The sequence below is a fragment of the Mobula hypostoma genome, chromosome 2 (genome assembly GCF_963921235.1).
Source record: "Mobula hypostoma chromosome 2, sMobHyp1.1, whole genome shotgun sequence".
NCBI classification, from domain to species: domain Eukaryota; kingdom Metazoa; phylum Chordata; class Chondrichthyes; order Myliobatiformes; family Myliobatidae; genus Mobula; species Mobula hypostoma.
Window position 1 is genome coordinate 110,268,170 of NC_086098.1, and position 27,565 is coordinate 110,295,734.

The 27,565-nt window shown below is 41.8% G+C and overlaps 1 protein-coding gene across 14 annotated transcripts in view; it reads right to left on the minus strand.

Annotated features, from left to right (window-relative positions):
- Window positions 1–9,831: 9,831 nt before the first annotated feature.
- Window positions 9,832–27,565, minus strand: part of eya4 (EYA transcriptional coactivator and phosphatase 4) — a 457,308-nt gene continuing 439,574 nt past the window's right edge. For all 14 annotated transcript variants that reach the window (XM_063040405.1, XM_063040409.1, XM_063040403.1 and 11 more), the window contains one exon: window positions 9,832–11,949. In XM_063040405.1, the coding sequence (XP_062896475.1) occupies window positions 11,869–11,949 (81 nt within the window). In that variant the 3' untranslated portion in view covers window positions 9,832–11,868. The remainder of the gene's footprint in view (window positions 11,950–27,565) is intronic.

Below are 27,565 nucleotides of genomic sequence, written 5' to 3' on the forward strand. Positions count from 1 at the left end.
TTTGCTCAGCCAGCGAACATCATTATGCAGCAAAAGATCTCTGTGTTCCGCTGACATTTCCTCCAGCAATGCTCTGAAAAGGCGATGTTGCAGACTAGAACTCTCACGAACGAAATTTACCAGTCTCGTCACAGTATCCATCGCCTCTTTCATTTCCCCGCACAGTTTAGCGCACAACACTGATTTGTGAATAATGCAATGAAATGCAAGAGTGCTGGGTTAACAGCGGCAAACCAGCTTACCAAGCCCTTGTGTTTTCCCACCATCGACGGAGCCCCATCGGTGACAACAGACACAATTTGGCTCACATCCAAGCCACTATTCTCGAAGAACTGTGTCAATTCGTTAAAAATTATTTCGCCTGTTGTGCGCCAAGGCAGAGGAAGCAAACGAAGTGGCTCTTCCCAAAATGTCTTCCCATCTTGCGAACACAGATAGCTCTTGCACATCGGTTCGGTCACAGGACGAGTCTCTGGTTTCTGCTTTCTCCAAATCGGTGAGTGGATTGGAAAAACACTCCTCCACTGAAACTTCTACTCTTCTTGTTGCCGCGTTAGCCGACAATGGTACCGTCTTTAATAGCTCCACAACTGTTTTCTCATCATGACTTAAAACTTCGCCAACCATATCAATTGCACCCGTTTTAATCAACTGGGCATCGCGCGCTCTACGGGGGCGTAGGTCAAGTGTACGGTTGTGGAATGAGGTTAAAACCGATTAGAGCAGCGCGCGCTTTACGACACGTGCGTTCACGTAAACGCCAACGGACCCGGCGCGGTCCGGACATCTGGTTCTTGCTGTCGGACCTGGTTCGCTGTCCGCCTATTGGGGTTGTCTGCTTTAAGGGGATTTAAGATACGCTTAGATACAGCAGGTATGTAGACGATAGAAAATAGGAGGGCAATGTGCGAGCTGAAGGCTGAATTGCTTTTAGAGAAGGTTAAAGTGTCGGCACAACATCAAGGGCTGAAAGACCTGTACTGTGCTGCAATGTTCTATGTTCTATGATGTCCTCATGTGGTGAAAAGTGCAACTTTTATTTCTTAAACTCTGATTATTTTCTTGACTAAGAAATGGAGATTGTTGGGGCTCTGGCTGAAATTTTTAAATTACCTTTGGGCACAGACAAGAAACTAGATGACTGCCGTACAGCAAACATCCCCCTTTTCAAGAAAGACAGCAAGGAAACGTCTGGTCACAATAGACTTGTGAACCCAACATCAGAAGTAAGAAAAATACTGGAAAAAATCTGAGGGAGAGTATTCATGATCACTTGGAGTGAGGCAGCCAACATGGGAGACCCTCTCTGACCAATTTGACAGAAACTATTAACCCGTGGACTCACTCTCAAGGACTCTACAACTCATGTTCTCAATATTATTTATTTGTTTGTTTATCTATCTATTATTTTGTTTTCCTTTCTGTCTTTGGACAATTTGTCATCTTTTGCACATTGGTTGTTTGTCCATCTTTGTAGCTTTTCTGTTGTGTTTCTTTGTATCTACTGTAAATGCCCGTAAGAAAATGAATCTCAAGATAGTATATTAACAGGGGTCCCCAACCTTTTTTTGCACTGCGGACCGGTTTCATATTTACAATATTCTTGCGGACCGGCCAACCGGGGGGGTGGGGGAGGGAGAGGGGGGAGGGGGGAGGGGGAGGGGGGGGTGGTAGGGTTGCCAACGGACAAGAGTAGCAGTCAAATACGTTATTTACCACCAGAGACTACAATGACCATGATGCCTTGCGCGGACACAAGTGCGCATGCGTTACTGTACGTGCCGATTTTTTTCTATAAATCGTTTTTGGCGATTCCGTACAGGGGTGGGGGTGGTGTTAATCACGACCGGAATATCGGTGATAAGTGGCTAATACACTCAATTTCGTTTCTAAAAGGGTTTATCTAACGAATTTAATATTAAACATACAGCGCATATTTTCCTCGCATGAATATAGTGATAAATCAATTATCGGGGAGGACAAGGGCTTGAAGTAAGTGTTGAACGAACTTCCAGTAGAAGTGGTAGAGGCAGGTTCGATATCATTTAAAGAAAAATTGGATAGGTATATGGACAGGAAAGGAATGGAGGGTTATGGGCTGAGTGCTGGTCGGTGGGACTAGGTGAGAGTAGCGTTCGGCACGGACTAGAAGGGCAGAGATGGCCTGTTTCCGTGCTGTAATTGTTATATGGTTATGTAAGTCAATAGCATCATAACATTTTAAGTAACGTTTGATATTAAACACACAGCACATATTTTCCCCGTATGAACATGTAAAATCATTGCAACACACCAATATCACTGAATCAGTGGGAGCCCTGGGCTTGTTTTCCTGCAACCACACGGTGCCATCGAGGGGTGACGGGAGACAGTGATACTCGAAGGAGGTTCCTTATGTCCAGTCTATTCTGCAATTTAGTTTTCGCTGCATTCATTGCAGAGATATGTTGGAAATGGAAGCAACTTTTTCAGTGCTCTTGTGGCTATCTCAGGATATTTAGCCTTGACTTTGATCCAGAATGATGGCAGAGATTTTATGTCAAATATGCTTTCCAGCCGGCCGTCATTTACAAGCTCGAGGAGCTGATCTCCTTCCCGCGCTGACATGGATGATCACGGGGAATGACCTCGCATGCGTTCAAGTTCAACAGTGCGTGACAGGGAATGAGGAAAGGTGCAGCTGACTCATATCGCCAAACCATATGGTTTCCTCGCAGCCCAGAAGCAAATGCTTTGCGGCCCAGTACCGGTCCATGGCCCGGTGGTTGGGGACCATTGGTATATAGTGACATGTATGTACTTTGATAATAAATTTACTTTGAACTTTGAATTCTTTGAAGAGGTAATGAAGACTACATATTGACGAGGAGTGGGTAATAGATGTGAATTACATGGACTTTAGTAAAGCCATTGATGAGATCCCACGTGGTTGACTGCTTCAAGATATTAGGGCCTATGTGATACAGGGTAAGTTGGCAAACTGAATCCAAAATTGGCTTGGTGATAGGAAACAAAGAGTTAGGGTACAGGTTGTTCAAACGATTGTGTCCCACAAGGATCAGTCCAAGGAACCTTGTTATTTATAACATATGAATGACCTGGCTAGAGATGCAAGAGGCGCACCACGCTCGCTGCCATGCGAAGATACCTAAGGGCCCTGTCCCTCTCTCTGCCACCACTCTGGGCCTCGCTCTCCACCGTCTGCCATGGACCTCACCGTCACCATCAAACCTGCTGACAAAGGTGGTGCCGTAGTAGTCTGATGGACGGACCTCTACCTCACTGAGGCCAAACGGCAGCTCTCTGACACCTCCTCTTACTTACCCCTGGAACAGGACCCTACCAAAAAACATCAATCCATTGTCTCCCGCACCATCACCGCCCTTATCAACTCCGGGACCTTCCATCCTCAGCCGCTAAACTCATTATTCCCACACCCCGTACCGCTCGGTTTTACCTCCTCCCAAAGATACACAAGCCTGACTGTCCCAGTAGACCCATAGTTTCTGCCTGCTCCTGTCCCACCGAACTTGTATCTGCCTACCTGGACTCCATTTTGTCACCCATAGTTCAGTCCCTCCCCACCTACATCCGGGATACATCCCATGCCCTCCACCTCTTCAATAACTTCCAGTTCCCCGGTCCCATCCGCTTCATTTTCACTATGGATGTCCAATCCTTATACACCTCCATTCCCCATCAAGAAGGCCTCAAAGCCCTCCGCTACTTCCTGGATAATAGACCTCACCAGTTCCCCACCACCACTACCCTCCTCTGGTTGGCAGAACTGGTTCTCACACTTAATAACTTCTCTTTTGGCTCTTCCCACTTTCTTCAGACTAAGGATGTAGCTATGGGAACTCGCATGGGACTCAGCTATGCCTGCCTCTTCATTGGTTATGTGGAACAGTCTGTGCTCCAAACCTATTCTGGTACTGCTCCCCAACTTTTCCTTCGGTACATTGACGACTACATTGGTGCTGCTTCCTGCACCCATGCTGAGCTTGTCAATTTCATCGACTTTACTTCAAACTTCCGCCCAGCCCTCGAATTCACTTGGTCTATCTCGGACACTTCTCTCCCCTTTCTCGATGTCTCAGTCTCCATCTCTGGAGACCGACTGTCCACTGACGTCTTCTACAAGCCCACTGACTCTCATAACTACCTCGACTATACCTCTTCCCACCCGGCCACATGCAAAAATGCCATTCCCTATTCCCAGTTCCTCCGTCTCAGCCGCATCTGCTCCGAGGATGAGGCTTTCCGTTCCAGGACACCTCAAGTGTCCTCTTTCTTTAAGGATCATGGTTTCCCTTCTACTGTCATCAATGATGCCCTCACCCCCATCTCCTCCATTTCCCACATTTCAGCCCTCACCCCATCCTCCCGCAACCACAACAGGGACAGAGTTCCCCTTGTCCTCACCTACCACCCCACCAGCCTCCGGATCCAGTACATTATCCTCCGCAACTTCCACCACCTTCAACAGGACCCCACCACTAAGCACATCTTCCCCTCTCCACCCCTCTCTGCTTTCCGCAGGGATCAGTCCCTCCACGACTCCCTTATCCCCATGTCCATCCCCACGGATCTCCCACCCAGCACTTATCCCTGTAAGCGTAAGTGCTACACCTGTCCCTACACCTCATCTCTTGCCACCATTCAGGGCCCCAAGCAGTCCTTCCAGGTGAGACAACACTTCACTTGTGAGTGTGTTGGGGTCAACTATTGCATCTGGTGCGACCTGCTCTACATTGGTGAAACCCGACGCAGATTGGGGGACCGCTTCGTCGAGCACCTCCACTCTGTCCGCCACAACAGACAGGATCTCCCGGTAGCCACTCACTTCAACTCTGCCTCCCATTCCCATTCAGATATGTCCATACATGGCCTCCTATGATGAGGCTAAACTCAGGTTGGAGGAGCAACACCTCATATACCATCTAGGTAGTCTCCAGCCCCTTGGTATGAACATAGAATTCTCCAACTTCCGGTAATTCCCTCCTCTCTATCCATATTTCACTCTGCCCCCTCCCCCAGCTGCCTATCACCTCCCTCATGGTTCCGCCTTCCTCTTCTACTACCCATTGTTTTCCTGCCTATGGCGTCCCTGCTTCCCCTCCCCCAGCCCTTTGTCTTTCAAATTACTGGTTTTTCAACTGAACCTACCAGCCTTCTTCCAACCCTCCCCTACCTTCTTTCCTCAGTCCTGACGAAGGGTTCTGGCCAGAAACATCGACTCATCATTTCCACTGATGCTGCCCAACTTGCTGAGTTCCTCCAGCGTGTTGTGAGTGTTGCTTTGATCCTAGCATCTGCAGATTATTTTGTGTTTACGATGCAAGAGGCAGGATCAGTAAGTCTATGGAAGACATGAAGATTGGTTGAGTTGTTGATGGTGTGGAAGGAAGCCTTAGGCTGTGGAGAGATACCAGTATTTTGGTGAAATGGGCTGGAAAAATAGCAGATGCAATTAAATCCAGACATATTTGAGGTGATGCAATTTAGAAGCACTAATGAGGCTAGGAATTACACCATGAATGGTAGTACTTAAGGGAACGTTGATGAACAGGAAGATCTCAGAATAACATAAGTAGACAAGGTGGTTAGGAAGACATTGGGATACTGGCCTCTATTAGTCAGGACATTGAACACCAGAGCAGAGAGTTAATGCTTCAACTTTATAAACCATGGTCAGACATCAGCTGTGTGCAGTTCTGGTCACCAAGGTAGAGGAACGAGTATGAGGAGAGACTAGTGAAGCTAGGTCTCCAGAGGAAGAGGTTGAGAAGGCGTGTAATTGAAGTATACACTCAGTGGCTACTTTATTAGGTGTACCTTTATATCTGCTCATTAAGGTATATATCTGATCACCCAATCATGTGGGAGCTACTCAATGTATAAAGGCATGCAGACGTGGTCAAGAAGTCCAGTTGTTGTTCAGACCAAACTTCGGAAGGGAAAGAAATCTGATCAAAGTGACTTTTATCATGAAATGGTTGTTGGTGCCAGAGTGGGTGGTTGATTAACCCAGAAACTGCTGATCTCCTTGGATTTTGAATACAGCAGTTTCTAGAGTTTACAGAGAATGGTGCGAAAAACGTAAAAAAATCCAGTGAGGGACCATTCTGTGGGTGAAAATACCTTGTTAATGAGAGCAGCCCGTGGAGAGTGGCCAGACTAGTTCAAGTTGACAGGAAGGTGGACAGTAGCTCAAATAACCACATGTCACAACGGTGGTGTGCAGAAGAGCATCTCTGAATGCTCATCACATTGAAACTGGAAGTGAATGGTCTATACTACAGCAGCAGAAAATCATGAACGTGCACTCAGCGGCCACTGTATTAGGTCGAGGTGGTATCTAGAAAACTGGCCACTAAATGTAGAAGAGCATGACAGCGAATTATAGCACCAAGTGTAGGAAGCATTACACCATGTCAGAGGTGGATAAGAATAGAGTATATAGAATAAGAGTGGGAGGGGGGAAGAAATCTGGAGAGGATATGAATAAGATCTTCTTCAGACAGGTATTTGGAATTCACTGCTTGGGAGTGACTTATGTTAGGCCACTGACTGCATTTAATAGGAACACCCAAATTCTTCCAGCATAGGGGACTATGGACCAAATACTGGGTGGCAGGGTTAATACAGAACTATGCCTATTGGGTCAGCATGAATGAGTTGGGCTGAATGGCCATTTTCCACGCTGTATGATTTTACAATTCTCTCTGTGATTATGGGCAATTTACAAGTTAAACCATGCCAAGTACAACATAAACCTGAAATATTCACCCACTTGTGCCTGTAAACGATTCCGTAAACCTCCATCTGTCCAAGCATTACCTTAATGTCTACGGCATGGAACGTTCTGATTTCCGGTGGAGGGGCTTGCATTTGGAATGTAGCGTCAGCCAGTTGCGCGCCTATAGGACCTGACTTCTTGACAGAGTGCCAGAGGTCAGGGCAGGCAGGCTGATAGGAAACAACATGAGAACTAGTGGAGGAGCAGGATAAAGACCAGGACGATTGTTATCCTGAGAGAAGACAGCAAACATATTTCTCTAGTTTGGCACATCAGCAATCTCACTTTTAAATTTTGGCCTCTTGTGAGACCAAGCAAGCCCCTTTAATGGTCTCCAGAGGACTGATGACAGTAGGCTGAGTCTGTAAGGTTGCTTACTGAGCTTGGATGAACGATGCAGCACCCAGTTCCTGGGTGTTTTCTGCTTCTGTGTAATCAAAGGTGAAATATCAGCTTCAGCAATTAGATGATGGTTGAGTTCACAAGCCTGATAATTGCTTATTAAATATTGAAAGGCCTAGATACCATGGACTTGGAGAAGATTGGGGAGTCTAGGATCAAAGGGCGTAGCCTCAGAATAGAAGGACATCTCTTTAGAACAGATGAGGAATTTCTTTAGCTAGAGAGATGTTGAATCTGTGGATTTCATTGTCACAGACAGCTGTGGAGGCCAAAACATTAGGTATATTTAAAGCAGAGGTTGAAAGCTTCTTGATTAGTAAGGGTATCAAAGGTTACAGGGAGAAGGCAGGAGAATGGGGTTGAGAGGGTAATAAATCAACCATGATGGAATGGTGGGGCAGACTTGACAGGCTGAATGGCCTAATTCTGCTTCTAAGTTTTATGGTATTAGAATGAAATTACTGCCATTTCCATTCTGCAGTTGAGGGCTCCAAAGCACATGCAAAGAACTGTGTAAAATTGTTATCAGTCTCCTCCATGGACCTTGATGTCACATTTTGGCTTTCTGGCAATAATTCTGCCTATCAATCAATTTTTTCCTTCAAAAATATTATGGTCTACCAAGTTATGCCACAGCATTCCTGCTTTTTTTTTTAACTCCATGCCTGGTTAATAAAGGCACCTCATACATATTCTTCACCATATCAGCATTACCACCTTATGGAATTCACGGTTCCTCAATAGTTCCTAGGACCTTATCATTCATGGTGTACATCCTATCCTTAATAGTCCTCCAATGTTTATCACCTAATCCTTCAGGATTAAATTCCATCTGCCATTGCTCTGTCCACCTTGCCAGCTGATCAACTTCATCTTGTGACCCAAGTCTATCTTCCTCAGCATTAATTTTAATGCTATCTGCAAACTTATTAATCACACCTCCCATAGTTCTCAGCAGCAGCACTAGTGCATGACCTTGCTTCAGGGAAGGTGGGGAGTGGGGTTGATATTTGTATCTCCTTACTTGGTCTGTAGTCCAATATGCCAAGCGATGCACCCCAAATCTAACCTCTACAGCATACAAAATGTCAGACCTGGTCGTTGCAAGTGTCAAACTGAGTAACTTTCTGTTTTCCCTTTCCTCTTGCTCTTCTATAATTGCCATTAAGTTAGATTACTCCTTTAACTGAAAGTTGGAAAGGTGGTGGAAGGAATGCTGTATGCTTACACTGTCAGAAGTTTATAAATCAAAGGAAGAGAATGGATGTGGGGAGGATGATTGAATATGTAAATATCATCAGCTTCCATGTTCTCAGATCCTGCCACAGGCTGTGCACTCTAGGGATGGTAGGCACACTCTCCTTCATGGGGGAAAGGTGATGCTCCTGTGCCTGATCCTGCCTATTTTCTGCTGCTCGTGTTTGAGTATCATCTCATCCTACAAGAGAGATGAAAGTTAATTCTACGTGAATGCGATATATTGTGTTCCGGTGACATGTTTTTTGTTGGATCACTGGCAGAGTCTGCAAGTTGGGAAACATGAATATGAAGCTTGAAGAAGGGTTTGTTGTCCAGGGGTGTGATGTAGCATGCATTAGATTTCAGTACTGAGATTGTGATTGAATAGCGGAGCAGACCAGATGGGCTGAATGGCCTATTTTTGCAAAGTGTCTGGAGTCAATGGGATTACAGTGCTATCTGATGTGTTCAATGTCAGTGAGGTTGTTGAACTGTATTGGTCTTGTTCTTGGCTTTCTTCTCCACAAATGTCTTAACCCACTGCTTTTCGAGCAGATCAACATGGCATCATGATCCCCTGAGAACATGGGACATCCTGCTATTTTCCTACATCCTTCAACAAAGCTGTAGTTACAAAACGTATGACTTGTGGCAAGTCAGACCACCACCTGCTGCTGCCGTAATGGATGCCTCCCTTCCAATGGTGTCGGCTAGCTCTATGCAGCGCAGCTTAGCTTGCAGTGGTACTGATCTCTCATGATACTCCTTCCTGCTGATGCGATATGGCAAATGAAGGAATTTCATGCACCGTCTGCAGCTTATTGGACCGGCAGGGTGAAAAGTCACGATTCCTTTGTCTTTTCTTCAAGCACTGTCCAATTTAACCTCTCAATTGCAATCAGGCACCAGTGTCATATATGCCCAGCTCTATTTCTTTCTCATTTACTTCTGTTTTTAACTCATCCTCTCACTTAGGACTTTGTCACTCCGCTGTATATTCCTCTCGAGTCCTCAAATCAAACCAACGTAAATAAGCTTTAACTTATCCAAAAGGCAAGAAGCTGCTTTCTGCCTGCGACCCCAAACACAATGTCCCTTGAGTATGGAATTCCCACTGTAACTCACCTTACCCTTAAAATTCACCCCTCAAATTCACCCCTCAAACCTCCATGCTCCAGTTCACCCTCACCTCCCATCCACCCTTTCTGAGAAGCACCTGTGCTGTTTTCCTGTATTAAAGTTGACAAACGAATTACTGTTATATATGTAGACATTCCACCACTGAAATAGCACACTTTCACGTGTCCCAAAAACTGAGATTGTCTTGATTATTGAAATTAGTTTGCTTTATTCATTTTGAAACACATAAGTATCAAGATTGTTTCTGTACATGTAAATTTAGATCATTCACACTAAATATATTACAAAAAAACCAGGACCATTTGAATTTCCACAAGAGTTGATTTTAATGTTCAGAAAGCACAATCAAAATAAATAAAAAAACATATACAGTATAGTGTTACCACTAAAACATTGCTGTGTGGGCAATACATATTATTCTTTAGCCCCATAGCCAGTATCTGTAGGAACAAAGTTAGACAAATCAGAGTGGTGTGTCAATGTAGTGTGCATCGTCTGAAATCCCCTTTACTAAATCACACACTGAGCTGAGGAGTTACAGCATATTGGCAGAATACCCAGTCTTTATTATGTATAATTTGGTTTTTATTTAGTCAGGAGGGAGATGCTTATGTGATATAAAGGTCAGAATGCTGGTACTTTTATAACTGTGCAGAAGTTCCATATAAATAGACACAAAATATCACAGGAGTGTCTCATTGCTACAGAGAAAAGTCAAATTGTATTCAGAAATTGATAATGTAATACTAGGGAGGTTCAACAAAGATGCAACTGAACTATAATAAAAGCAATTTTATATATTTAGAAAACTTTATTGCTATGTTTTAGTATTTTTAATGCAATCCTACTATCCTTTCTTAACATGCTTTATCCCATCTGCCAAAATGCCGTAAAGTACATAATGCACAACTACATTTATTTCATATAAGAGAAATTTAGTTTAAAGGCTTTATTTATAGGTATGCCTTATGAACCAAGTCTTGAAAATACACTAGTAATTGCAAATACTGGTTTAGAAAGCAAATCTCAACGTGGGATGTTGGATAGCTTACCATTTGTAGAATGAATCTGTTGGTGAAAATACAATAAGCCTTTAAACTTGTTCAAAACCCTTATCAATGCATTCATTCCCTTTTTGTTCTGAAACATCACATAGAGGGAGGAAGGCTGGATTAGGATGAAGTTTATATGTAGTCAGTAAGGATGGGGAGTATACTTTTTTAGATTTAAAGAAAATATAAACTTGCATGAAATCAAATAAGTGCCCAAACCAAAATTCTTTAAGAAATTTCCCAGAAATGGTAAAACTAGCATAATGTCAAAAAGTGTCAAGCCGTTTCTTAATGACTAAAATAGATTACCTCACAGTTTAAATTAAAAAGTTTCTCCTGGATATTATTAAGGATTGTAATTTACAATTAAACACTAAAATCCAAGTAAAACACAAAAACTCTCCAATTCTTTAATTTCCTGTTAGACCAACAGCCTGGAACATTGCTTCTCTGCTTATACAACGCAGAAATCTTTTACTTCTGATTCTTTTAATAATTTGGTCATTTCAAAAAAATAATCATCACAAAGAATTTATCTACACATTTGTGGAACAAAAGTTACATTGTAACACACCAACACTGTCTTCTTTTAAGGCACAACACATCGTTTATGTATATTCTTCTTGTCAAGCTTTACAAAAAGTGACTATCCTCATGAAAGCAATTATGTTTTTGAATCCAGCTGCTAACTTAGTGTAAGCTCTCACAGTAACTAAGTTACACATACTGCAGGTCTAGATGTGATTGTCAATGTAGCCCAGTGCACTTCTAATGCAGGTTCAGCCTGGATAAGCAGACTAAAGTTTGCTAGAAACCCTGCATTATTGAGACAATCCAATGGCAAGGAATGCCGTTGAACAACTTCATGCCGGATGCACTGGAAGCAGCTTCATGTTTCTTAAAAGAACTAGTTCATTGTATGAGCTGTTCAAGCATCCTGGGCATTGTATAATCACTTGAAGAGTTGTAAAATACACACAACTTTTACTTTTTCTATAATGAACAATATTTTCCTAAGACCAACATAGTTCCTTATGCAGAGGTTCAATGTACCAGTCACTGTTCAGCAGTTTGAATTCTCAATAGCCTCACATGACAGAATCAATTCTCTTCATTTCTTAAGACAAACGTGGAAGCCAGAGGTGCTGTAGATCACGGAGGGAAACTTCACATATTCCTAAGGGTTGCTAATAGTTGTTGACTTTGTATCTCTGGCTGTGCAGCACAAGGCAGCTACAAGTATTCAAGTTCCAGTGCTTGGTTCAAAGCCAACAGATCAGAGTGGCTTGATATCCTCCAGAAAGGCATATTGTGCTGCAGGAAGAAGAAGATGAAACAAACTGTTCAGCATTCATAGTCATCGAACTGCATTAATAACATGCTGATCAATTTAAATTCTGCACTCTTAAGCATGTCTTAGTAAATATAAATATTGAGAGTAGATAGAGTATTTTGCTGCAACCAATTGTGTTAAAGGAACTGTGCATGAAATTTCAGAATCCGCTTCACATTTTTTATATTATCAACAAGTTGTCAACACCCTTGCCATATCATTTCAGATGGCTTTTGGAAAGGCATAAGACTATAGAGTGATTTCTTGTAATATCACACCATGGTCTTAAATTATTTATGTGCCTTTTGCTTTGGTGCAAATGCCATGAAACATGGTGGGAGATCATTCTTATATGTGAACCTATGGATGCCTGTGCTCTTTTTAGTGTGTCTGAAACAACTACCGAGGGAGGAGACATGGGAGTGATTGAGTTATAGAGTTGTACCCCACAGAAACAGGCCACTCAGCCAATCACACCTATGCTGACCTTTTGCCAGCTAGTACTTACCTGACTCTGGAGATTTATTGCTTCAAAGATCCATTATATCCACCTTCCTGATACTAACGTGTCCTGTACGATCAACCTCCTCTTCCCTGAACTTGCTACTTGTGTACCCTTGTCTATGGTGAATGCAGGTGAGAAGCATTCACCAACAATGATTCTCACCCTGGGGTCCATGGCCCCCTTAGTTAATGGTAGGAGTTCATGGTATAAAAAAGGTTGAGAACCCCTGAATTCTAGGACAGCCACATTCCCTTGCATCATACATAGATTACTCTTTTGGTTTCTCCAAAGGAGACCCTACTCTTTCTCTGGCTACCCTCCAGGGATATTTCATGACTCTTATTTGCACTTTTAATCCCTTTCTTAAGTTATCTCCTACTTTCTAGAGATCCCTGAAGAATATCATTTAATTCCAGTTGCCCATACCCATCACATACTTCCCTTTATTTCCTGATCAAATTTTCAGTATCTTTTCTCATCCAATCTTGATGGTGGTCAATCACTTGTGACACTCACAATGACTGCAATTAGCTCCTTTTTTTTAAGGCTATAAACTCCTGTGTAAACATCACTGATCAAGCAAAAAGGGAAGTCAAATTCCATGAGTTCATGTGGACTTTTTCCTCAGTCACCTTTAATTTTATGTCCTCTGGTTATGAAAAATTGACATTAAATTTATTCAGGGTAACTAACACAGCTGTTCGCTCAAAGCACCAGTGACCCAGGTTCAATACTGACCTCTAGTGGTGACTATCTGGAGTTTCTACAGTCCCTCTGTGAATGTGTGAATTTTGTTCTGGTGCTCCAGTTTTCTCCCGCATCCCAGAAAATGTGTTGGTTAGTGGGTTTAATGGTCCACTGTAAATTGCCCTTGTGGGAGGGGAGGGGGCGTGAGTTTGATGGGAATGTGGGAAGGATAAAATGGGTCAGGATAGGATTAGTTTTGAAATGGATGGTTAAAGATTGGTGTGGACTCAGTGGTCAGAAGGGTCTGTTTCTGTGCCCTATCTCATTGTAGCTCTATCACTCGAACATATCATGCAATGTGATCTAATTTCCCATCAGAAGTCTTCAGGATGAGATCACATGTTAAATCACGACTCTTCCCATGAACTTGGTGAAATAAGAAATCCCATGGCACTTATTCAAGAAGAGTGGTGTCATCCTGAAGGAATAAATAAGGAGCAATTATTATCAGTAGTAGGAAGAGGACTGAAATATAAGGCAATGTCAAAACAATGGGCGTGATCACGAATTTCTTAAGGTGTCAAGTCATTTTTATATGTTTGAAGGTATGATGCAAGTAGAATGGTAACTTTCAAAATGGAACTGAATGGGTACTCAAAAGGAGGAGAATCCCAGAGATATTGTGAAAGACAGTGATGCAGGGCTTTTTCAGAGAGCTGACACAGGAGCAATGGGTGGAATGTCCTCCTCTCATGCCAATTCTGTTATTCAGGCTCACAATTTTCTCTTACCAACATTATCAGTCAAAAAAAAATAAGAGATTTGCAATGTCCTGGATTGCAAAAGGAGCTCTGCAATTAAAGTAGGCAAGGGCCAAAATCAAAGGTAATCACACATGCTACAGTTCTAATGGGTACTGGCTGCTGTCGGATTATTTCAGGCTTCAAAAACATGTTGGGAGCCTGACACTCACAATCTAATTTTGTTACTTTATTCACTGTGTTACCACAGATCCCACAACAGAAACAGTTATATCTATTCTCTCTGATACCTACTGAAAGTTAGGTGAACATCAGGACTGTGCAGCAGGAGGGGATACTACATGTGGATTTCAAGCTACTAAGGGATGCCCAATCTCTGCCCTTTAGCCTTGCTGATCGATTTATCAAGTGGATCTCAAACACTGGCCTTCATCCATTTACCAAGTGCAAACAGACTCTGTATGGTAGCTAATTTATGTCAGTTGAGAGGAAAAGGGATCTTAATAGCTCCTTACATATTCACCAAAACAGTAGGATCGACAACCAAAGCAAACAATATTTTTGGTTGTGTAAGTAGACCATCATTATCTTGCCCTTGCACAAGACTCTGGTTAGACTGCATTAGGAATCCTTTGATCAGTTTTGGTTTCTTTTTTTATTTAGAAATATAGCATGAGTCTGCACTGCCCAATTACACACATGTGACCAGTTAACTTACGAACCCATACGTCTTTGTAATGTGGGAGGAAATTGGAGCACCCAGCAAACACTCACATGATCATGGGGAGAATGTCAAACTCCTTACAGGCAGTGGCAGGTATTGACCCCAGATTGCTGGCACCGTAAAGCATTATGCTAACTGTTGTGCTAGTGGGCCACCTCTTTCACACAGTGAGCTTTAGAATCCTTAGCTGTCGTTATTCTTTGCAGGAATACTACATTTTGTGATCTATTCATGGAAGGATACGATATTGCCACATTATTTTCCTCTTGAGAGGATATTTTAAGTAGATTGCTTGGGGAAGACCAGAGGATATTTGAATAATCTGCAAAAGCAGAGTTTCTTAATTCAATTTTAAATACTTATGAATTTCCTGGAGGAGTGCAGATATATGGGATAATCAACCGTTTTCACTGTGAATGTGGAATCTCTCTATGCCTTCAGGGTAACACTGATTGTGATGAAGTTGCACATTGAGCACTGTCTGTAAAATCTGCTGGTCTTTTCAAACTCATGGTGAGGCACTTTCCTGAACCTTTGGTGGACCTGCTGCTGAATGAGTTCCTACTTGCTGATAGAGACTTCCAGGATCTTGACCCTAATGAAGATGAAGGATGGGGGATGTATTTTTCAAATCAGGATTTGTGTGAGTTGAAGGGGATCCTTTCGTGGATGGTATTCTTATATGCCTGATGCAATTGTCTTTCAAAATGACAAGGATTTAGATTTGGGATGTGCTTCTGAAAAAGCCTTGGTGAGGTGCTATTGTGCATTTTGTGGATTATACAGACTCAATATCTAGGGTTGTGCCAATTAAATGGGTTGTTAGTATTAATTGCTGTTGTGTATGAGTGTTATTGGGGAAGGAATCACCTACAGAAGTGAAAAACAAACCATTTGCTTCCTAACACATGCCTTACAGATGAGAGAAAGGCTCTTGAGGACCAGAGAAGCAAGTTCACTAGTGCTCTTCCAACAAATAGTGTAATTGGCCAAAAGGAGGATTGAAAAGTTGTTATGACAATGTACACCCAGTAACGTGTGCTAAAACAGGACCTGCATGGTTCCTAATTGGATCATGCTAAATTCAGTACAGTTGCTGTTGACACTTGGCTGTGGAGTCATCATAGAAGGACATCAGCCCTTAAAGGCATCTGCCTTATTGCAGGAAGTGGAACAACATTGTGACTATCATGAAGGGCAGGGTGGAGAAGGCTTCACACAACACACCAAAGCTGTGATGTATGAGGTGGATACCGAGAGAGAGAGATGCCTTGAACCCTGAGAGTTGGGCAGCTGTCTGGGATGTCTGGAGGTCCACTATGCAGTAGGTCACATATGTGGCAGCACTTTAAGAAATTTCATGACCTGACCAAAAATGTCAAGATGAGCTCTCAACCAATAGAGTAGTAACTGTTCTTTCAAGGTGATACCTGCTCAGATACACAAATCAATCACACAACTGTTACCCTTCACATCTCTCACCTCATTGTACACCATCACCCTCCTCTCTCCTCACCACGGACATTCTGCCCCCTTCCACTACCCACACTGACCTCAAACCACAAAAAGCATGATAATGATTGCCTTTCATCACAACCATATTGGCAGAAACGGGAAGGGCAGCTGCAGAGATGGATGGTATTTGCAAGTGCTTGTTCTTCACCAGTAGTGAAGACAACCTGCACCAATTGGGCGGTGGGGATTCGCAGCCCTGAACCACCTCAAGTGCAAGTACGTTTGGCAACCTCCCAGAAATGTCTGCTGTCAGTATTTCATTGTGACAACCACATCCCCTCTATTTGATGACTTCATTACCCACATGACCAAAAGGGTTTTCCTGCCCCGGCCTACTAATGAAAGAGGACATGGAACAAGAGAAGCATCAGGAACAAGAAGGGACATTGGATAGAGAGAGAGAGGAAGGGGAAGAGGATGATAAGACCTCAGAGTGCCTTTGGATCAACAGATGAGTGTAGAGGAGCATGTGTTATAGGGAGACGCACGGGGCACTAGTCTTCTGCAGTTTGGACCACTGACAGGAAATCTGGTGCAGTAATTCAATAGAGTAGGGGGCGGAGGGTGTCTATGCATATGTATTCACCATGGCGCTCAGATGATGAGCCTGCCCTAGCAAGGCTGGTGCGGGTGCACGGTTGTACTGTGCTGCCATTAGCAAGGCTGGTGTGGTTGCACAGTGTACGTTGGCAAAGCAAGGCTGGTATTGCTGCACAGTGACATGGTACTGTTAGACTTAGCTCAATGCATGCACGGGCATAGAAGGACAGAAGCACTACAGCAGTATACCTCTGTAGTGTGGGGCCAGGATCAATGACCGACATTCTGCAGGACTTGTCGGGGAATGTGACAATCTGGCCTCACAGCCTCACCTAGAGCTAGTAACAGCTGTTTTGCAGGTACCATCGGAGGTCTTAGGGCAATTCAGCTCTTGGGGCAAGAGAGCGGCTCTCTGACATCAGGAATAGATCGATGCTCACGCTGTTCGGAAAGATGCCGCTTGGGAGCAGATTTGGATGGAGCAGGGTTGCTGTCCGCATGCGGGTCATTGTGGCTGAGCCACAAAGGGATGGTTCCACCTGAGCTGTTGCTGATGCTGCAAGGCACAGAATGTGGAACAGTACAGCACAGGAACAGGCCTTCGGCCCATGATGTCTGTGTCAAGCACGATGCCAAATTAAACCAATCCCTTCTACCTGCATTCTCTGCATATTCATGAGCCTACCTGAAAGCTACAGTAACATTCACAGGGAAACTCAGCAGGGCAGGCAGTATCGATGGAAACAAATAGACAGCTGATGTTTCAGGCTGAGACCCTTTGACAGCACTGGGAAGGAAGGGAGAAGATGCCAGAATGAAAAGGTGGGGGAAGGGAAGGAAGCTTGCTGGAAGGTGATAGGTGAAGCCAGATGGGCGGGAAAGGTCAAGGGCCGGAGAAGAAGGAATCTGATAGGAGAGGAGAGTGGACCATAGGAGAAAGAGGAGGAGGAGAGAATCCAGGAGGAAGTAATAGGCAGGTGAGAATAGGTTAAAGATCAGAATAGGGAAGGGAAGCGGGGTGGGAAATCTGTTTACCAGAAGGAGAAATTGTTGTTAATGCCATCATGCTGGAGGCTACCCAGATGGAATACAAGGCATGGCATCAAAGGTTACGGGGAGAAGGCTGGGAACTGGGGTTGAGGAGGAGTAAAAAAGAAGTATCAGCCTTGATTGAATGGCGGAGCTGACTCGATGGGCCAGATGGCCTAATTCTGCTCCTATATCTTCTGGTCTTATGGTGTTGCTCCTCCACCCTGATGGTGGCCCAGTACCTACTTCCATTTCCATCCCTAGCAGCGCGGTCTAGGCACCGACCATTGTCTGTATAAAGAACCTGCCCTACATATTCTCTTTAAACTTTCCCTTCTCACCTTAAAGCTGTGCACTTTAGTTTCCACATGTCTACCCTGGGAAAAAGATTCTGGCTGTTTATCCTATCTTTGCCTCTTATGATTTTACAAGCTTCTATCAGGTCCCTCCTTTGGTAGTGTCAGTACCAAAACCCACAATGGATGAACATCTTAGCAGATAAATGCTGGAAGGACCATATCCAGTCAATTTTCATGCTATGTTAAGGTAATGTAAATATAGTGACTGGCTTGAATTAAAATCAGTGACATAAATGTTCTGTGTTATATACATTTACAACTTTATGAATGAAGTATATTTTTTGGAAAGAAATCTTGGTTTTGGATAACTTGGTCTGTGAACTTTGGAAGACGCCGAAGCAGTCTGCAGTGAGTTAGCTGCCCAGTCAGACTGTCCTAGAGCCAACAAAATATAACTTCCAATAGAGATAGAAGTGACAAAATAGCAGAGTGTTGTTCTGAGAAATGAAGGTTGTAGACTCCTCCTCTGAGCTCTAACTTGTGTTGATAAAGGCAGAAATCAACACTGTATGACTCATGATTTCATAAGGCATCTGTGTCCAATGGGGGAGAAATATCATGTACACTAACAGCATGAGAGCAAGCCTACTAAAATGCTTGTCCAATTCTAACATGAGCACTACTTTATCACAAAATGATTACAAGTTTTTTTTTGAATTCCTAAGCATGCAAAGGGTAATTAAATATACTATTTGGTTTGGGAAATATTTGATGAAAAGTTCAATGGGCCAAATGGCCTACTTCTGTTTCTATATTTTATGGTCTAAAAGAGAGTATCGTAGAGAAATTCAAGGTTCATAGAATCATAGGGATTCAGCCCACCAAGTCCATACCTAATATTAAACACCTATTTTCACTAATCTTACATTAATCCCATTTTAAAATTCTCCTCACATTTTTATTAACTCTTTCCAGATTCTACCACTCACCCACACACAAAGCGCAATCTGGAGTGTCCAATTAACATATAGGTCATGGGTTAAGGGTGAAAGCTGAAAAGTTTTAAGGGGAAAGGGGGGGTGGAATTTCCTCACTTAGAGGGTCGTGAGAGTGTGGAACAAGCTGCCAGCACAAGTGGTGTATGTGAGCTTGATTTCAACATTTAAGAGAAATTTGAATAGGTACATGGATGGCAATGGTACAGATCGATGGGAGTAAGCAGTCAAAATGGTTTTGGCATGGACTAGATGGGCCAAAGGGCCTGTTTCTGTGTTGTACTTTTCAATGGCCCTATAACAATCTGCCTAACTTTGGGATTTGGGAGGAAACTGGAGCAGCTGTTGGAAACCCACGTGGTTGCAGGGAATGAGCAAACTCCATATGGACAGTATCACAGTCAGGATTAAATGCAGGTCTCTGGCATGCTAGGCAGTGACTTTACCAGCTATACTACTGTGCAGCCCTGAGTAAGTTTATCATCCTTCATAACCAGAGAACATATGCTAAAGAATAAACGTACTAATTAGCCCTTGTGGGTGATTCTAGAACCAGAACATGGTTTCATCAAAAAGGGGTTGGAGATGAGCAATTTCTATCATAAGCCTGTAAATCAGTGGAATTTTCTTTCCTAAGTTCTACAATGGTAGATTCAATGAATCTAACGAGCTGGTGGTAGACCTGAGGAGAGCTAAGGTACGGTGACCCCTGTTTCCATCCAGGGGGTCAGTGTGGACATGGTGGAGGATTACAAATACCTGGGGATATGAATTGATATTAAACTGGACTGGTCAAAGAACACTGAGGCTGTCTACAAGAAGGGTCAGGGCCATCTCTATTTCCTGAGGAGACTGAGGTCCTTTAACATCTGCCGGACGATGCTGAGGATGTTCTACGAGTCTGTGGTGGCCAGTGCTATCATGTTTGCTGTTGTGTGCTGGGGCAGCAGGCTGAGGGTGGCAGACACCAACAGAATCAACAAAATCAACAAACTCATTCGTAAGGCCAGTGATGTTGTGGGGATGGAACTGGACTCTCTCACGGTGGTGTCTGAGAAGAGGATGCTAAGTTGCATGCCATCTTGGTCAATGTCTCCCATCCACTACATAATATACTGGGTGGGCACAGGAGTACATTCAGCCAGAGACTCATTCCACCGAGATGCAACACAGAGCGTCATAGGAAGTCATTCCTGCCTGTGGCCATCAAACTTTAAAATTCCTCCCTGGAGGGTCAGACATCCTGAGCCAATAGGCTGGTCCTGGACTTATTTCATAATTTACTGGCATAATTTACATATTACTATTTAACTATTTATGGTTCTATTACTATTTATTATTTATGGAGCAACTGTAACGAAAACCAATTTCCCCCAGGATTAATAAAGTATGACTATGACTATGAATATATTCTAGCCTTAGCCACATAGATTGCTGCACCACACCGGGATTCCTGGGATATGGGAAAAAGGCAGGAGAGTGGAGTTGAGGTCAGAATCATATCAAACATGATTTTGTTCAATGGCAGAGCAGATTTGAGGTGAAGAATGTTCTACTCCTCTTCCTATTTCATATGCCTTAGTCCAAGTAAAAAATACCCAAGTTCAAAATATCTAGCTGTCAGAACGTGATGTGAAGTTATCTTTGAATAATCAATCCAATACTCACTCCCTAACATGCCAAAGTCTTTCCCCATTTGCAAGTCATAGAACTGTGATGGAACACTTTCCACTTGCCTGGATGAGTGCAGATCAATTGTCAAGGTGTTCAATATAATCTAGGACAAAGCAGCCCGATTGATTCACCCGAAAAAGTCTATTTTCTGCACTGACAATACACAGTGGCTGCAGTATGTGCCATCAATAAATTTAGAACATTTACTCTTAGAGTGCCTTCTAACTCTGTATCGTCCTGTATCAGTATGGACAAAAAGGTTCAGTCCATGTGCTGAAACTGGAGAGAGTTCAAAGGAGGTTCACGAAAATTATTCCAGGATTGAACGACTTGTCATATGAAGAGCAATTGACGGCTCCGGGCCTGTATTCACTAGAATTCAGAAGAATGAGGGGTGACCTCATTGAAACCTATTGAATGGTGAAAGGCCTTGATAGAGTGGATGTGTGGAGCAGATGTTTCTTATGGTGGATGAGCCTAAGATCAGAGGACACAGCCTCAGAATAGAGAGGTGGAGATGAGGAAGAATTCCTTCAGCCATAGAGTGGAGAATCTGTGGAATTCTTTGTCACAGGCAGCTGTGGAGGCCAAGTCTTTACATATATTTAAGGCAGAGGTTGATAGATTCTTGACTGATTAGGGCATGAAGGGATATGGAAGAAGGCAGGAGATTGGGACTAAGAGGAAAAATGGATCAACCATGATGAAATGACGGAGCAGACATGATGGGCCTAAAGACCTAATTTTGCTCCTGTACTTTATGGTCTTATGGAAGTAGGTTTCCCTTTGCCACACACTATCCTAATTTGGAAATATATTCCCATTCTTTCATCATTATTGAGTTAAAAACCTGGAACACACTCACCAACAGCACAGTGGGAGTACTTTCATCAGAAGGAATGCAGTGGTTCCAGAAGGTGGAACAATCTCCTTAAGGGCATTTATATATAGACAAAACCTTCTGGATTTACCAGTACAGTACTGCCAAAATCCCAAAAATAAGCAAATATCAACTGAGGATTATAAATTTAACAACAATAGCTAATCCGTTATATATTATATCCTGAAGAGTCTTCTATTCTCATCACCCACACCCTCAGATTTGGTAGAACAGCAGAACTTGAAAGGTTGCTGCCAAAAGATAAGGAAAAATAGTTCTGATGAAAGGTTATCCACATGATACATCAACTTTGTTTCTTTCTCCACAGAAGCTGCCTTCATTTTTTTTTATTTTGGATATCCAGAATCATCAGTTTTATGTTTACTGGCCCTGTTCCCATCTCCAGTGCAACACTACAGATCATCGCTTCTGGATGTAAGTGTTGCCCTCAACCACATCTCCAGCTGACTGGCCTCACTTTCTATATGCCTATCTTTTGCCTAACAGGGCCATCTTGCTTCCTCCAGCAACTGAGGTCCTTTGGAGTATGCAGGCCTCTCCTTCACATGTTCTACCAGTTTGCTGTTACCAATACAATCTTCTGTTTGATTGTGTACTGGGGCAATGGCATCACCACAGGTGATGCCAACAGGCTCAATAGTCATAGTCATAGTCATACCTTATTGATCCCGGGGGAAATTGGTTTTTGTTACAGTTGCACCATAAATAATTAAATAGTAATAAACTGATTAGAAAGGCTGGCTCTGTTATAGGAATCAAGTTGGCCACACTGGAGGCTGTGGTGGAACAAAGGACCCTACAGAAAATCCTGGCAATTCTGGACAATGTTTCTCACCCTCTGCATGCCACATTGGCTGAACATAGGAGTAATTTTAGTAACAGACTAAGACAACTGTGCTGCTCCAAAGAATGTTATACGAGGCCATTCTACCCTCAGTCATTAGGTTCTATAACGAGTCAACCTGTAACTGGGGAAGAGATGACCCCCTCCTATTATTCTGTTTGAGGTAACTTATTCTTTATTCTTTCTCACTTCTAAGATTTGTATATCTGTGCACTTATAATACTGCCGTGACACTGTAATTTCCTTTGGGATCAATAAAGTATGTCTACCTATCTGTCCTGTCCTCGTTTAACCTGACTGGCACCTTCAGCTTGCTGAATAGTGAGCCAATGAGGCTGACACATGTACTCCTGCTACCATCCATACTTAAGTCATGTTTTGGTTACTATCCAATATTTAGGCCAATGTATCAATTACTTTTTGTAAAATAAGCATTTATTCTTTTTCTATTAAAAGTTTCATCTTCTCAGAAAATATCTGCACTTGCCACAAATATATGTTACTCTAACCAGCATCCAAGTTCATAATAGAAACGTTGACTCCATTATAAACAATTTTGAAGTATTTAGATGAGCTTATTGTAAAGTCAGCTATATCTTTTATAGCTCTTATTTAAATTTGCAGCAAATGTTTCTGAATCCCCTGACTGATTTTAGGGGGAGGGTCATTGCAAATGCTAGAGGAGATGCAAAGGCTTATTAATTTCCTCTTAGCTGTAGTAGCTTAGTTTTGTCAATCAGAGTTTGGGATGATGTGGACTCAGAAGTGGAAATGAAAACTGAACGAGCTGAGTTCAGATGAGAGAATGTGGGCAGCAAGATGATCCCTACAGTCCAACTCTTGGCTATACACTGAAACTTTAAGCCAGAATATCCCAGACTGCAGTGAATCCAGTGTCTAATTGGGACACACTGTCACAAGATTTACCCCCAAAGCTTAATAATTGAACTATAACTTCACATTATTATTTATTTAAAAATGTATTTTGTTTCCCTGTACCTGATGACGCTCCTCCCAAAGTTACACATTATGATGCCTTCTGCTTAAGACTACAGTATGTCTGTTAGCTCTATAATGAGTTTTTCAGGACACAGACACTAATGGTTTATTATGAGTCATTGTCTGATTTTCCTATTGTGATGAAGTGCTTAAAATGCTGCTAACAATTGTCTTAAAAGGGTTCTTGTCTTCGTGAAGACTGTTGTGGACACAAAGATAAGTTATTGAAGGGTATTAAATATGGGCACAAATTAAGGACACAAATAATTCAAAGTCTGATTATTTGTCTCTCTCTTTGGCCTCCTCCAAGAATACACATCTTTGATCACAAATTTGATCAGACTCTCAAATTGATCCCAGGTTACTGCTTAATTAACTTCCAACAGAAGTTTCTCCCCTGAACAATTATTCATTGGTAATCATTCAGGAAAGTGCCGGGAAAGGGAACAAAAGATTTTTTTTGGCAGATCAGTAAAGTTTTGATCCTAGAGGGTGTTGCATTTCAACATTAATGCTACAGGAGTGCTCAGATCCTTTAGCATTAAACTCCCATTTGGCTGATTCATAATCTTGTGTCTGTCAGAGCTCAGGCAGCTCAATGAGAGGGGACTTCAGGCTATCAATAGGCTTAATGCAGGGAACAATTATTTAGTCTCTTTTGGATCATTAATTTTGCTTCACCTCCTGTAGGAAACCACAATACGTATATTGTAATTTCTGATTTCATTCCTACAGATGTGGAATGTAGTTTTCTTAAATGGAAATCATGCAACTCTACATGGAAAAAAACAATGCAGACTGGATGAAGTAGTTTAAAACAAAGGCCTTAAACTATACTTTGCTCCCATTTCAGAAAGCAGACATAAGCTGCCAGCTGTGTGAAGTCAGCAGTTTCTACATATTGGTCCCCTAAGGAGTAACGGTGATGACTAATGAGTTCAGTGAGTGGAAAAACTGTTACAGTAAACAGTCAAGTTTTTAGCTTTGATATTAAGTAATGTCCCTTACTTTCTCTATAGCATTGGTTTGTCTCTAAAGACACACACATTTCTACAGATGTACCATGAAGAGCATTCTAACTGGTTGTATCGCTGTCTGGTATGGAGGGGCTCCGACACAGGATCGGTAAAAGCTGTAGAAAGTTGTAAACTCCGCCAGCTCCATCACAGGCGGTAGCTTCCCTTGCATCTAGGACACCCACAAAAGGTGAGGCCTCAGAAAGCTGGCACCTATCATTAAGGACCCTCACCTCCCAGGACATGCCTCTTCTCACTTGTCACTGCTAACATCAAGGGGGAAGGACAGGAGTCCGAGGGCGCACACTCAACATTTCAGCAACAGTTTCTTCCCCTCTGCCATCAAATTTCTGAATGGACAATGAACCAATGATCACTATAGCTTTTTTCCTGTTTTTGCACCACTTACTTAATTTAATTTTTTTAATATATACTTTTTATTGTAATTTATAGTTTTTATTTTTATGTATTGCAGTGTACTATAGCCGCATAACAACAAACTTCACGACATATGCCAGTGATATTAAACCTGATTCTGATTCTGATACTATGGGTGATTTTAAACTCTAAAAATATCCTGCAGTGCATTTAAATCATTTGCTGTATTTTGGACAGCAAATTGACATTGATACACTGCATTATACTTTAGTTTAAATTCTTTCTGTGAGGGTTGCTTTTGAACACATTAATTACACCCATGATAAGACTTACTTCAAATTCAATTGTGAATTAATTATTACAAAATCCAGTAATTAGTGGGATGGTATCAGAAAAAAAATGACTGCAAAAGGTGCTATGTTGATGGCAGATCTACATATTCTGACTCCTAATCATTACAATAGATTTGACTTTTAATGTTCGTTACATTAACTTAGAAAGATTCCTACTAGTAACATAATTGCTGCAGCATGGGCAATAACTATCGTTTTGCATTGTGCTTGCTCACATTCTAAGAAAGCTTAAAGATTCCAAAATATGTAAATTTCTACTGATGTATTATGTTTGATGAACCAGCCAATCTGAGAGTGGATTTATTGTTGTATAATATCAAGATTCAAAATTCTAATTTATTTTTCACATGTATATGGAAACATACAGTGAAATGCATCATTTGCACAGGATGTGTCAGGGCAGCCCACAAGTGTTGCCACGCATTCCGGCACCAACATAGGATAACAATCAGTTTTATCTGTTGAATTCAAACTTTTTCCAACTGCTTATACTTTTGAATCACAGAAAGATAAGCTCCTATACCATTATTATTGGGATTTGTTCCTTTATTTCCGATTTCCAGCAGCAAATGTAGAGGTTCAGGAAATGACATTAAACAACCTTGAATCAAACTGTTATCAGCTGCATCTGTAATGCTATCAAAATACTTTTGTCCTTGTTGATGTACTTCCACCAACAAGGAGATGATTATTTAGCAGTGAAATAATGAATTAGTGTGACACAAATATGTTTCATTTCCTGATGATGCCTAGCATATCCAACACAATATAGACGTCACGATTTTGGAATTCTTTGGCATTAACTCCAAGAACTGTATAATCTGATCATACTACAGTTCTGTTTCTCTCCTTAGATTTTCCATTTCTCTTCACCCACATTGTTTAAAAGATTGGCAGCAGGAGTGCAATTTATAAATCAAAGTTCCATTCTCTTTTTAATTCTGTATTTCTTTCCAAAGGTACAGGGAATAATTGGTCAACTGGTGGGACATATTTCTTGATTTATCTGTAGACTTCAGAATATACAGCTCTTCTTAAATGAAACAAAGGAATACAACTTCTGCCAGGGTTCCATCATCTAAAACATGTTTTTTTCTACAAATTAAAACACACAAATGAAATAGTAGGCATCTAAAAAGACAGAGGTTCACCTGGGTTTACTTTCAGACCTAAGTAAAATCTACATCTTTCTTTTCAAATCTTTTTATTGTATATATAGGAAAAATAACATGAGTACATTGAAGTGACAACACTTACAATGCCTCAAAAAAAAACCCCATCATCTTAAAGATTAAAACCAAAATTTTGTGATAACAAAAAAAAACCTACTGAGCAGAAAAGTGAGAGAAAAAAAAGAGAACCTATTAGGTGTACAACCCCGGAGCCATGCGTCATACAAAAAGCTTCTAAAAATAAACATCAAACCGCCAGCAAGAAAAGAAAATATACTAAAAAATTTACAATTAGATCGTGGAAAAATTATATCAATTAACTCAAATGATAATAACGAGCAAATGAGCCCCATCTTTTCTCAAAATCAAGTAAAGGTTCAAAGGTTCGACTTCTAATTTTCTCCAAACTAAGACATAGCATCACTTGGGAGAACCATTGTGACAAAGTGGGAGCTGATGTATCCTTCCACTTCAACAAAATGGCCCTCCTAGCTATCAATGTAACAAATGCAATAACATGTTGGTCAGACACAGAAATACCATGAATATTTTGAGGAACTATTCCAAAAAGCACAGTTAATTTATTAGGTTGTGAATTAATTTTAAGTGCTTTAGAAATTGTTGAGAAAACCGAGTTCCAGAACTGTTCCAATATAGAACAAGACCAAAACATATGTGTCAGTATAGCTATCTCATTTTTACATCTATCACAATGACTATCAACATTAGGAAAGATTTTAGAAAGTCTCTCCTCTGTCAAATGATAACGATGTACAATTTTAAATTGAATCAATGAATGGCTAGCACAAATTGAAAAAGAGTTAACCAACTTCAATATCTGCATCCAATCCTCCGTCATAAAAGTCAAATTAAGTTCCTTTTCCCAATCCTGTTTAATCTTAGACAAAGGACGCTTATCCTTTCTACATCTATGCTACAATTTGAGGTGAAATGCTGAGTCCATACTTGGTCCCCAACCTCGTCCATAGTATAAAATAAGTGCTATATTGGACTATAATGAAGAAATATCCACAATACTAAATAGGTGCTATATTCTTCTATAATGGAGGGAATGTTGATCAGCTCAGTAAGCGGCCAAGGAATGGCAAATGGAGTTTAATTCAGGTAAGTGTGTGGTATTGCATTTTGGAAAGTTAATTCAAGGAAGGGCTTCTACAGTGAATATTAGGGCCTTGGGGAGTGTT